This window comes from Schistocerca cancellata, chromosome 3 (assembly GCF_023864275.1).
Source record: "Schistocerca cancellata isolate TAMUIC-IGC-003103 chromosome 3, iqSchCanc2.1, whole genome shotgun sequence".
Taxonomy (NCBI): Eukaryota; Metazoa; Arthropoda; class Insecta; order Orthoptera; family Acrididae; genus Schistocerca; species Schistocerca cancellata.
Genome location: NC_064628.1, coordinates 783,687,277 through 783,700,903, shown reverse-complemented (window position 1 = coordinate 783,700,903; position 13,627 = coordinate 783,687,277). Strand labels below are relative to the sequence as shown.

At 43.6% G+C, this 13,627-nt stretch overlaps 1 protein-coding gene across 2 annotated transcripts in view; it reads left to right on the top strand.

The window, feature by feature from the left end:
• Positions 1-13,627, top strand: part of LOC126175835 (uncharacterized) — a 288,518-nt gene that overhangs the window by 185,235 nt on the left and 89,656 nt on the right. For both annotated transcript variants that reach the window (XM_049922837.1, XM_049922836.1), the window contains exon 4: positions 10,364-10,507. In XM_049922837.1, coding sequence (XP_049778794.1) covers positions 10,364-10,507 — 144 coding nt within the window. The remainder of the gene's footprint in view (positions 1-10,363; positions 10,508-13,627) is intronic.

Below are 13,627 nucleotides of genomic sequence, written 5' to 3'. Positions count from 1 at the left end.
TTGGCCAGATCTAGTGGTAGTTTTAAAGAAAAAAACTCATCTTGTTTTTTAAGGATTTCCTTCAGTCTGTTGCTTGGATTTCTTCCGTCTGAAACACAGGTTCTCTTGTAGGTCTGTAAATCCTATAGGTTGACGTTTTTCTTGAAATAACATAGACGACAAACTGATTCGTATGTAATTTTCATTTTTAATAGTTCTAGATGCCTTGCTGCCTTCAATTTACAATGACCACTCAGCGGAATGCATTCTATTTGTACGCAACTACAGAAAAACTTTACATCTCCCCTTCCTTCCTTCCCGTCAGAAAACATAAACCCACTCGCACTCAGTTAACCTCGATCCAAAGTACATAAGTAGAGATATATTCGCATTAAGATCGAAACATAGAACATTAAATCGAAAATAATTTACAGAAACTGAAATTCACTCAACAGCACAAGAGAACAATTATGATAACATGTATTCACATAAACAAAAAATTTATCTTTTTGTAGTGCAGTAATTTTAAGCATTTTTCTTAATTTCAGGGGTTAATTGTGTTAGCACGACATATACTACTATGCAATAGCAATTTAAAACATTTCAAATAAGATCGGAAAAAAGGATAAGATCATAAATTTGTGAATATACATGAACCAGACGTCTTATTACAATTTTGTAATATCAATAACGTCACAAAAATTTTTATTCAATAACAAACAGAAATTGAAAGCTTTGGCACAGAGAGTGGTGTACATAAAATCACTTGCGACCAGTGTGAAAAAGTATATATTGGTCAGTCAAGCCGAAATGTGGCAATTAAGGTATGTGAATATTACAGAAGCTGGAGATTAAAGAAGAAAGATTCAACCTTCGCTAGTCATCTCTCAGCCGTAAACTATTCATATGATGCAGAATGTGAAGTTTTACATTCTGTCAAGAAAAATAGAAAGATGAACCTACTGGAAATACTGGAAATCAACGATCACGGGACACAGAATGCCAGCCTAGTACTAAAGTATCAGATTCAGTTTCCATTTTTCCCTTTGTTAAATAAAGTTTCCGTTACAAAAATTGGATTAAAGCAGTAAATTCATCTTATTTCTCATCAGTCGTAAACTGTATCACCACATAAAAACTTTGTTTATCCCATTTTTAGTTAATGTAATTATTTATTTACGACAAAAAATGTAGTTCTGTCCCATGCAAACGCTTTATCATTTTTGTACCTTCTGTACACATACACTACTGGCCATTAAAATTGCTACACCACGAAGATGACGTGGTACAGATGCAAAATTTAACCGACAGGAAGAAGATACTGTGATAAGCAAATAATTAGCTTTTCAGAGCATTCACACAACGTTGGCGCCGGTGGCGACACCTACAACGTGCTGACATGAGGAAAGTTTCCAACCGATTTCTCATACACAAGCAGCAGTTGACCGGCGTTGCCTGGTGAAACGTTGTTGTGATGCCTCGTGTAAGGAGGAGAAATGCGTGCCATCACGTTTCCGACTTTGATAAAGTTCAGATTGTAGCAAATCGCGATTGCGGTTTATCGTATCGGGACACTGCTCCTCACGTTGGCGAGATCCAATAACTGTTAGCAGAATATGGAATCGGTGGGTTCAGGAGGGTAATACGGAACGTCGTGTTGGATCCCAACGGCCTCGTATCACTATCAGTCGAGATGAGAGGCATCTTATCCGCATGGCTGTAACGGATCGTGCAGCCACGTCTCGTTCCCTGAGTCAACAGATGGGGACGTTTGCAAGACAACAACCATCTGCACGAACAATTCGACGACGTTTGCAGCAGCCTGGACTATCAGCTCGAAGACCATAAGGCTGCGGTTACCTTTGACGCAGCATCACAGACAGGAGCGCCTGCGATGGTGTACTCAACGACGAACCTGGGTGCACGAATGACAGAACGTCATTTTTTCGGATGAATCCAGGTTCTGTTTCCAGCATTATGATGGTCGCATCCGTTTTTGGTGACATCGCGGTGAACGCACATTCGAAGCGTGTATTCGTCTTCGTCAAACTGGCGTATTATCCGGCGTGGTCGTATGGGGTGCCATTGGTTACACGCCACGGTCACCTCTTGTTCGCATTGACGGCACTTTGAACAGTGGACGTTACATTTCCGATGTATTACGACCCATGGCTCTACCCTTCATTCGATTCCTGCGAAACCCTACATTTCAGCAAGATAATGCACTACCGCATGTTGCAGGTCCTGTACCCTGCCTTTCTGGATACAGAAAATGTTCGACTGCTGCCCTGGCCAGCACATTCTCCAGATCTATCACCAATTGAAAACGTCTGGTCAATGGTGGCCGAGCAACTGGCTCGTCACAATACGTCAGTCACTACTCGTAATGATCTGTGGTATGGTGTTGAGGCTGTATGGGCAGCTGTACCTGTACACGCCATCCAAGCTCTGTTTGACTCAATGCCCAGGCGTATCAAGGCCGTTATTACGGCCAGGGGTGGTTGTTCTGGGTACTGATTTCTCAGGATCTATGCACCCAAATTGCGTAAAAACGTAATCATATGTCAGTTCTAGTATAATATATTTGTCCAATTAATATCCTTTCATCATTTGCATTTCTTCTTGGTGTAACTGTTTTAATGGCCAGAAGTGTAATTTCTGTGTATGTCGCCCATCATATTTATCTATGTTTGCGGTATTCATTTGTCACCTTAAGATGGTCTCAGAAGTCGAAAGCCGGTCCGTGATCACGTAAATGTAATTTTGCAGAACATTAAGCATTAACAATAAGTTATTTGTTTTAACAAGACGTAACGATATTCAGTGGAGAGAAAAACATTCGCCACTTGTTGTAGTTATGAAACAAGTTGGGGAACGCATCAAAGGTGAGCGAAAGTCGGCGCTGAAGGGGAGCCCTAAACTAAGAAAACACGAAAAACATGAAAAATAAAATATAAAAATGGGGTAGTATTTTTCACTAATAATCAAAACGTTCTGGGTCCTCCCTTGTATCCAAGCCACGGCTTAAATTCTGTATAATAATCGTCAGCAGTGATGGCCGAAAACTTATAATGTACGGAGTTAGCCCCGTTCTGCCAGAGGCATTGTCAAAGAGGGCGGAGGAGCACATACATTTTCAGGGTAACCTTTCGCCCTTGGCGTGTTGAACTGACCCTAAAAGTGGTCGGTAGAATCAGTGATGATCAACGACATGAAAACGCACAGGTCGATGGAAACCACTGCATTCAGGACACACAGCCTACATCTACGGAACAAGTTAGGATGATCTCTCCATTGGCAGAGTATCCGTATTAATCCCAGATTCGGATCTGCGGGAGGGGACCGCTAAGGGGTAGGTGACCATGAAAAACATACATAGTAACTAATAAAAGCTCGAAGCTGGGAATGTCCCAAGTTTCGACGTCATAGGTGAACTAGAAAATCTTAATAGAGATATGGTAAGGCACAGTGAAGCGAATTGAAAAAGGAAGGAAATAAGGATTTCTGGTCAGACAAATATAAGATACTATCAAGACCAGAAAAAAATGATAATCTGGAATAGGATTCGTTATGGATAACAAGATAGGGCAGAGAATGATTTACTGTGAACGGTTCGTGACAGTGTTATTCTCATCAGAATCGACAGCAAAGCAAACCCAACAACAAAAAGTAAGGTAAGCAAGCCCACATCACAAGCGGAAGATAAAGAACAAAGACAGTATATCACGATATCGAATAGGTTATTCAGCATGTAAAACGAGATGATAATGCAATAATCATTCGTGGTTGGGAACACTGTAGTAGGGGAAGGATTATAATACTGAGTTACGGGAGAATATGGGCTTGGTAGTATGAACGAGGGAGGAGAGGGAGTGACTGAGTTCTGTAATAAATTTCAGCTATTAATAGCGAATATGCTGTTCAAAAATCACAAGAGGAGGAGGTACACCTGGTAAAGGCCATCAGACACAGGAAGATTTCAGTCGGATTACATCTTGGTCAGGCAGAGTTTCGAATTCAATAACTGGATTTAAATGCGTATCGATGAGCAGGTAAAAACTCCGATCAACATCTTGAAATGATAAAATGTAGAAGCTAAAAGACTCGTCCGGATGAATCAGTGTGGGAAGAAGTGCAATAATGAGGTACTGAAGAATAATGAGATGCGTTCAAAGTTCTGTAACGCTGAAGATATTGCGATAGTGAATACCACAGTAGGCAGTTCGCCTGAAGACGAATGTATGTCTCCAAAAGGGGCGATGTCGGACGTTGGACGGACAAGCATACATAAAAGCAGTGCAACTGTGAAAAAATCTTGGATAACAGAAGAAATACTTCTGTTGGTCTACGAGAGAACGAAGCGCACTGAAGGAATCTACGAGGGTGAGGAACTGTCTGATGACGTGGTAGAAGACGAAATGAGAGTCAATATTTCCACATTACCGAACGGTTTTCTTCTGAGTAGTTGATCTCTAACCAGCAGTCCATACGAGTAAACCAATTGCTAATTTATCTGATGTTGCCCGCACATTAGGTAACTGGGTTGTACACGGCTTTGTTTAAAGGGGTAGTCATACGGTCGAGTTGCGCCCGTCTGCTTTCACGTATAGCGGCCAACTCGCTGCAAATAATAATGCGTTGCTGTGATCCTACAGTCAAATAGTCTATGCGTTGATTATAACTTCGAATTAATAAAATACATAGAAATATTAAATAAAAGATGAAGGAGTAGTTTAACAAAAAGGGTTCTATTCTTACGTCTGTAGCTGGTGTAGACGACAGAGAATCCTGTTGAATATTTTTAATTCATGAAAGTATATCTCAGCTAAACGGAAAGTGGTCCCATTATATACAGTTAAAATACAGACAGAAAATAACCTTATCAAATGCAGTAGAATTGCGTTGGAAGTGTTACGAGAATGGGAGCAAAATCCCCAAGCTCACTAGTCATCCAAGATATATGAATACTAAGTCCACTCGTGATCACAATATACAAAATATTCACCAGCTCAGAATAGTTCAAGAGATCAAAATGAGGATTTACAAATTAACACATACGAATTAACAGTTAGAAACCCATACTCTGCCTATTTTCAGTTCCGTAATGCAATCGGAAAAACTCAGAGTATTCTCGCTGCCGTTCACCGCTCGGGAATCAATCAGCCGTACGACCGAATCGTGCACGTTACCATAGATAGGTCTGCTTTCTTCCACAACCAACATCAAAGTGTCTTCTTCAAGGTCTAAACGAAAAATATCCCAGATCGCTTCCTTCAGCTCTTCACTCGAAAAAGTGTCTGTCCCCACTTGACTCCAGTGGTGTTCCTCTACTATGTGCTTTCCCATAGGCTGAAGGCCACTTCACCAAAAATACATCGGTCTTAAGTTCCACAGATATGATTTGACTCAACCTGACGACTTCCCGGACTGAACTAATATCTTAAAATAATGAAACGTCATATTCATTCGGTCACACTCACACAATGCACAATAAACATAAATAAAGGTTTGCTCATAAATAATTAAGGCAACGGGCTTCCCACAGAGGATCCACCGGTTCCCAAGAGATCACCGAAGCGCTGTCGGGCGTTGTCGGCACTTGGATGGGTGACCATCCCGGCCGCCATGCGCTGTTGCCATTTTTCGGGGTGCACTCAGCCTTGTGATGCCAGTTGAGGAGCTACTCGACCGAATAGTAGCGGCTTCGGTCAAGAATACCATCATAACGACCGGGAGAGCGGTGTGCTGACTCCACGCCCCTCCTATCCGCATCCTCAACTGAGGATGACACGGCGGTCGGATGGTCCCGGTAGGCCACTCGTGGCCTGAAGACGGAGTGATTTTTCATAAATAAATAAGCCAGTATTCTTGTGCAAATGCGCTGACATTAAATAACAACAGATTGTCGTTAGATATTGTTTAAACAAATATTTACATCTGCTTGACAGAATCATCTTTTGGCCCAGTTTCCAAAGGATATGTCAGCTAACACATGCGACTGACCACTTTTTAAATTACCATCATTTTGTATTAGCTGGTGTAATAAAGTGTTAAATGAATGTATGAGAAAAATAGTAACATAGTTGTTAAATAAGTACACAAGTATGAGAGGAAATGAAGTATTCATGGTGCATTCATTTGCTTTGTTATTGTTGAGAATATGATGCTCTGACAGAAGTTTGCATAATGAAAATATATTAAAAAATCTTAATAAATCCAGAAATAAAACAGATACAAATACGTAGTTTTCAGAGATGACAGCTATTGTGCAATGCCATCATCTGAAATTTTTTTGTTTAAATCGCATAAAGCATTTAAAAGTAGTTAATTCAGAGGTTCAATGTGTAAATAGTTACTCACTGCAAAACATTAACTTCTGTGGTTTTAAAGGTATTGAAAATATTGGATGCAGATATTATTTGGCTGTCTTTTACTGTCGAATATCTAAGCGCTGTAAGAAGGCACGTTTCAGACTGTCTCGGAGACTGCTATTTTTCCCGTATCGCCTATCCTTCGGTTAAGCGAGTAAACGCTGTCCAGATTCTCCGTACGGTTTTCCCATTTTCAGCCACGCCCGGCCGACAGCCTTTGTACACGCCATGCTCTCGATCCCTAGGCCCGCCGGCTTAGCTTAGAACTGTACAGACAAATGCATCTACTTACCTGCTCCCAGTTCTGGGCGGCCGTATAACTCGCCTAAATCCGCATCACAGAAGTCATAGGGCATCTAGTATCAGAGTCAGAGTTTAAGCTTTGGAAGACATGCGATCAAATAAGGCAGAAGGCTAGATAAAATCCCTCCGAAATTTCAAGATCATTGGTACAATTATCAACAAACAGACTCTCCAAGTATATATGTAGAATCTATGAGACTGGAGACGTACCGTCAGACGTTCGTAAGAAATATCATCCACACTGTCCCGAAGACTGCAGTGGAGCCGGCCGCTGTGGACGAGCGGTTCTAGGCGCTTCAATCTGGAACCACGAGGATGCTACGGTCGCAGGTTCGAATCCTGCCTCGAGCAGGGATGTGTGTGATGTCCTTAGCTTAGTTCAGATGTTAAGTCAGATGTTGAGTCCCATAATGCTTAGAGCCATTTTTGACTTCAGCGGCAGGTGTGTGCAAGAACTATAACACATTCAGCTTAACAGCTTATGCATCCAAGTTGCTGACAAGAATAATATACAGAAGTTTAGGATGTGTTAGATAACGATCGATTTAGCTTTAGGAAATGTACAGGAATCAGAGAAGCAGTCCTGATTATGCACTCGACAATGGTGGAAAGACTTAAGAAAAATCAAGACACACTCGTAGTAGTTGTCGAGATGCAAAAAGCATTCGATATTGTAAAACGGTGCAAAATGTTCGAAAATATGAGAAAAACTGGTGTAAACTGTAGAGAAATACGGCGAATGCATAACATGCGCATGAAGCATGAGGCATCAATAACAACGGAAGACCAAGAATGAAGTGCTTAGATTGAAACTGATGTAAGAGATGAATGAAGTCTTCCACACCTACTGTTCAATCAATATATCGAAGACCCACCGAAGAAACTGAAAGAAAATTTCGAGAGGTTAATATTCACGTTGATTGAAGAAACATTTCAGGACATGATGAATGGAAGGTGCAGTCGGACGATTGCAGACTATGGTTTGAGGGTAAACCGTAGCAAGCTGAAAGTACATCTACCTCTACGTCTCCACCTACATGGATACCCTGCAAATCACATTTAAGTGCCTGGCAGACGGTTCAAAATTCTCTATTATTTCTATCTCGTATAGCGCGCGAAAGAATGAACACCTATATCTTTCCGTACGAGCTCTGATTTCCCTTATTTTATCGTGGTTTTCCTCCCTATGTAGGTCGGTGCCAAAAAATATTTTCGCATTCGGAGGAGAAAGTTGGTGATTGGAATTTCGTGAGAAGATTCCGTCGCAACGAAATAAGTTACGCCTTTCTTTTAATGATTTCCAGTCCAAATCCTGTATCATTTCTGTGGCACTCTCTCCCATATTTCGCGATAATACAAAACATGCCCAGTTTCTTTGAACTTTTTCGATGTACTCCGTCAGTCCTATCTGGTAAGGATCCCACACCGCGCAGCAGTATTCTAAAAGAGGACGGACTAGCGTAGTGTAGGCAGTCTCCTTAGTGGATCTGTTTTACCAAGTGTCCTGCCAATAAAACGCAGTCTTTGGTTAGCCTTCCCCACAATATTTTCTATGTATTCCTTCCAATTTAAGTTGTTCGTAATTGTAATACCTAGTTATTTAGTTGAATTTATAACTTTTAGATTAGACTGATTTATCGTGTAACCGAAGTTTAACGCGTTCCTTTTAGCACTCATGTGGATGACCTCACACTTTTCGTTATTTAGGGCCAACTGCCACTTTTCCCACCATTCAGATATTTTTTCTAAAGCGTTTTGCATTTTGTTTTGATCTTCTGATGACTTTATTAGTCGATAAACGACAGCGTCATCTGCAAACAACCGAAGACGGCTGCTCAGATTGTCTCCCAAATCGTATATATATATATATATATATATATATATATATATATATATATATATATATATATATATATAAGGAACAGCAAAGGGCCTATAAGACTACCTTGGGGAACGCCAGAAATCACTTCTGTTTTACTACGAACTGTGACCTCTCTGACAGGGAATCACAAATCCAGTTACATAACAGATGATATTCCATAAGCACGCAATTTCACTACGAGCCGCTTGTGTGGTAAAGCGTCAAAAGCCTTCCGGAAATCCAGAAATACGGAATCTATTTGAAATCCCTTGTCAATAGCACTCAACACATCGTGTGAATAGAGAGCTAGTTGTGTTTCACTGGAACGATGTTTTCTAAACCCATGTTGACTGTGTGTCAATAGATCATTTTCTTCGAGGTAATTCATAATATTCGAACACAATATATGTTCTAAAATCCTGCTTCATATCGACGTTAACGATATGGGCCTGTAATTTAGTGGCTTGCTCCTACTACCTTTCTTGAATATTGGTGTGACCTGTGCAACTTTCCAGTCTTTGGATACGGATCTTTTGTCGAGAGAACGGTTGTATATGATTGTTAAGTATGGAGCTAATGCATCAGCATAGTCCGAAAGGAACCTAATTGGTATACAATCTGGAATAGCAGAACGACGTGGGTCGTAGAATATCTGTTGTAGAAAAATGCCGTGAATGACAACGGAAGGGTCAGAGCCGGCCGTTGTGGCCGAGCGGTTCTAGGCGCTTCAGTCCGGAACCGCGCTGCTGCTACGGTCGCAGGTTCGAATCCTGCCTCGGACATGGTTGTGTGTGACGTCCTTAGGTTAAGTTAGGTTTAAGTAGTTCTAAGTCTAGGGCACTGATGACCTCAGATGTTAAGTCCCATAGTGCTTAGAGCCATTTGAGACATTTGATGGGGTAAGGCTATGAAAAAAAATGGTACCCCAGCCCATCACTCCTGTTTGTCGGGCTGCATGGTGGGTGATGGTCGGGTTGGTATCCCAACATTGTCCAGGGCCTCTCCAGAGACGTCTTCGCTGATCATTGGAGCTCAACTCGAAACGGGACTCATCACTGATAATACTGCTACTCCAGTCAATGACATTCCTACCCGTAGACGAGTCTAGAGACGTCCCTGTCAGCAGTGGGATACCAATCTGACTGTCGCCCATCCTATGACCCAACAACCTGGAGTGGTAGTCTGGGGTGCCATTTCTTTTCGTAGTAAAACCGCTTTGGTTGCCATCAGCAGCACCCCACAGCGTAGCTGTACATCAACGACCTTCCATGCGCCGTTTTGTTGCCCTTCATAGCAAGCCGCCCTAGGGTTACTTTTCATCATAATAATGCTCTTTTGCACACGGCGAGAATTTCTATTGCTTGTCTTCGTGCTTGCCAAACTCTACCTTGGCCAGCAAGCTGCCAGATCTCTCCCCAACTGGATCATTAGGGACAGGGCCCTCCAGCCAGTTCGGGACTTTGACAATCAAACGCTCCGATTGGACAGAATTTGGAGTGATTTCCTCCAGGAGGACATCCAACAACTCTATCAATCAATGCTAACCTGAATAACTGCATGCTTGAGGGCCAGAGGTTGACCACTGCATTATTGACTTGTTCAATTCATGAATCTCTTTCTCTTGAATAAATCATCCAGTTTTTCTGAAACAGTAATCATTTGTTTGTCTGTACATTTACATCACACCTACCCATTCGGATAATTCCTCCGTGGTGCGGCGTTTTTTTTTTTTTTTTTTTTTTTTTACTTTATGTGTATTTTCTTACATAGGCTGCTTTGCACCCTGTGTAGGAATTGCCTCGCACGTAAGGAGGGAATTCATGATTGAGTGGTACTGTGTTTGTTGCAGGCCTGTTCAGCGGTCCGATGCTGCGCCGCTTCGGCTACCGCAAGGTGGCTATAACGGGCGGCCTGCTGTCGTCCTCGGGCGTCATTCTCACCAGCTGGGCCTACAGCTTCACGCATTTCCTCATCACTTACAGCATAATCACTTGTAAGTCGTCCCTTCACTGCAAAATTAATACCACGCTCTCCCTATTCTAAAAAAGGAACTCTTAAATACACTGTTTCTTCTGTTTCCTCCAGATAATACTAATGGTTACCAAATGTAGACTTTCACGACCGGAAATGTCATGTCCATTATAATTATCCGGGCTGTTATGCCGTGGTCGGTTGGTGAATTCTTTGTCAAATCCCAGTTGTAATGACAACGCAATTTTGACGTTGGTGGCATAGCCTACGTGGAGATATTTCGTATTCATCCCGCCCCCCCCCCTCCCCCTTCTGAAAGTCCTTCCTTGGTCATCTCAACAAATACACTCCTGGAAATGGAAAAAAGAACACATTGACACCGGTGTGTCAGACCCACCATACTTGCTCCGGACACTGCGAGAGGGCTGTACAAGCAATGATCACACGCACGGCACAGCGGACACACCAGGAACCGCGGTGTTGGCCGTCGAATGGCGCTAGCTGCGCAGCATTTGTGCACGCCGCCGTCAGTGTCAGCCAGTTTGCCGTGGCATACGGAGCTCCATCGCAGTCTTTAACACTGGTAGCATGCCGCGACAGCGTGGACGTGAACCGTATGTGCAGTTGACGGACTTTGAGCGAGGGCGTATAGTGGGCATGCGTGAGGCCGGATGGACGTACCGCCGAATTGCTCAACACGTGGGGCGTGAGGTCTCCACAGTACATCGATGTTGTTGCCAGTGGTCGGCGGAAGGTGCACGTGCCCGTCGACCTGGGACCGGACCGCAGCGACGCACGGATGCACGCCAAGCCCGTAGGATCCTACGCAGTGCCGTAGGGGACCGCAACGCCACTTCCCAGCAAATTAGGGACACTGTTGCTCCTGGGGTATCGGCGAGGACCATTCGCAACCGTCTCCATGAAGCTGGGCTACGGTCCCGCACACCGTTAGGCCGTCTTCCGCTCACGCCCCAACATCGTGCAGCCCGCCTCCGGTGGTGTCGCGACAGGCGTGAATGGAGGGACGAATGGAGACGTGTCGTCTTCAGCGATGAGAGTCGCTTCTGCCTTGCTGCCAATGATGGTCGTATGCGTGTTTGGCGCCGTGCAGGTGAGCGCCACAATCAGGACTGCATACGACCGAGGCACACAGGGCCAACACCCGGAATCATGGTGTGGGAAGCGATCTCCTACACTGGCCGTACACCACTGGTGATCGTCGAGGGGACACTGAATAGTGCACGGTACATCCAAACCGTCATCGAACCCATCGTTCTACCATTCCTAGACCGGCAAGGGAACTTGCTGTTCCAACAGGACAATGCACGTCCGCATGTATCCCGTGCCACCCAACGTGCTCTAGAAGGTGTAAGTCAACTACCCTGGCCAGCAAGATCTCCGGATCTGTCTCCCATTGAGCATGTTTGGGACTGGATGAAGCGTCGTCCCACGCGGTCTGCACGTCCAGCACGAACGCTGGTCCAACTGAGGCGCCAGGTGGAAATGGCATGGCAAGCCGTTCCACAGGACTACATCCAGCATCTCTACGATCGTCTCCATGGGAGAATAGCAGCCTGCATTGCTGCGAAAGGTGGATATACACTGTACTAGTGCCGACATTGTGCATGCTCTGTTGCCTGCGTCTATGTGCCTGTGGTTCTGTCAGTGTGATCATGTGATGTATCTGACCCCAGGAATGTGTCAATAAAGTTTCCCCTTCCTGGGACAATGAATTCACGGTGTTCTTATTTCAATTTCCAGGAGTGTACATCTCCTTTTGGAACCGTTGCCTCTTCAGAATAAACGCTGCCAAAACCTTGATAATAATTACTGGAGGAATCAGGCACAGCGTTCGACTTTCTGACTTCTGCCTAACTATTTATTACTGTCCAACAAATTAAAATATTCTAATTACCAGACGTAGTTGGAATGGGGAGCGCGATTTGTAAACTTGAATGCTGTAGATTTTTTAAATTAAATGCTTTATTTAAAAAGTCAATGGATTTGCCGCAGTGGTAACACCAGCTCCCGTCAAATCACCGAAGTTAAGCGATGTCGGGCTTGGCTAGCACTTGGATGGGTCACCGTCTGGGTCTACCGCATGCTGTCCAGTCTGCCGAGTTGGAAAGCGGGGTGCACTGAAGTCTTGTGAGGTCAATTGAGGAGCTACTTGATGCCGGCTCCGATCACGAAATTGGCAACGGCCGGGAGAACTGTGTGCTAACCCCATGCTCCTCCATATCCGCATCCGGTGACACCTGTCGGCTGAGGATTAAGCGGGGGTCTTTCGGTACCGTTGGACCTTCAACGCCTCTTTAGACGGGGTTGAGTTTCTTCATTTTTAATTTGCCAAGGTCGTAATGTAGAAAACAGCGATTACTAGTTTCAACTGCCATCTTCAGATCAGGACACAAACATGCAGTGCAATAAGTAAAACACTTAGTCGACATTTCCTTAAGGATGTTAACGATGACATGACTAGGGGGTCTTACTTATCCTCTTGAAATAGACAAGCATGTATGTACCCTCATCTGAAGAAGTCCGTAATCACCATTTTCTAAATACTGATTTTGACAGATAAAGGTTTTAACAAAAAATCTGCAACATTTAACTAATGTATATTATGATAACCTTCAGTAGCAAATTAGTAAGATACATCACTAACTGGGGAACAGAAAGTCCACAAAAGACTAAAACTTAACTTATAACTAGCCGAACATTGCATTTCATTACTTAATCCTCCTTCACACTTACAAACACTTCACTCCACTCGTCCCCCTCTACTCAAACGTAAACTTAATTTATAATCCTCCAGAACTCGATTTCTTCTACAAATCCTTGAATACGACACACCTTTCCCTACACAAATCTTAACTAACAATACAGTCCACATCCATAAAAAAGGTTCACATGGCTCTGAGCACTATGGGACTTAACTTCTAAGGTCATCAGTCCCCAAGACTTAGAACTACTTAAACCTAACTAACCTAAGGACATCACACACATCCATGCCCGAGGCAGGATTCGAAATGCGACCGTAGCGGTCGCGCGGTTCCAGACTATAGCGCCTAGAACCGCTCGGCCACACCGGCCGGCAGCCCACATCCTCCTGCACATTGAACACCATACATTCTTGGCACCA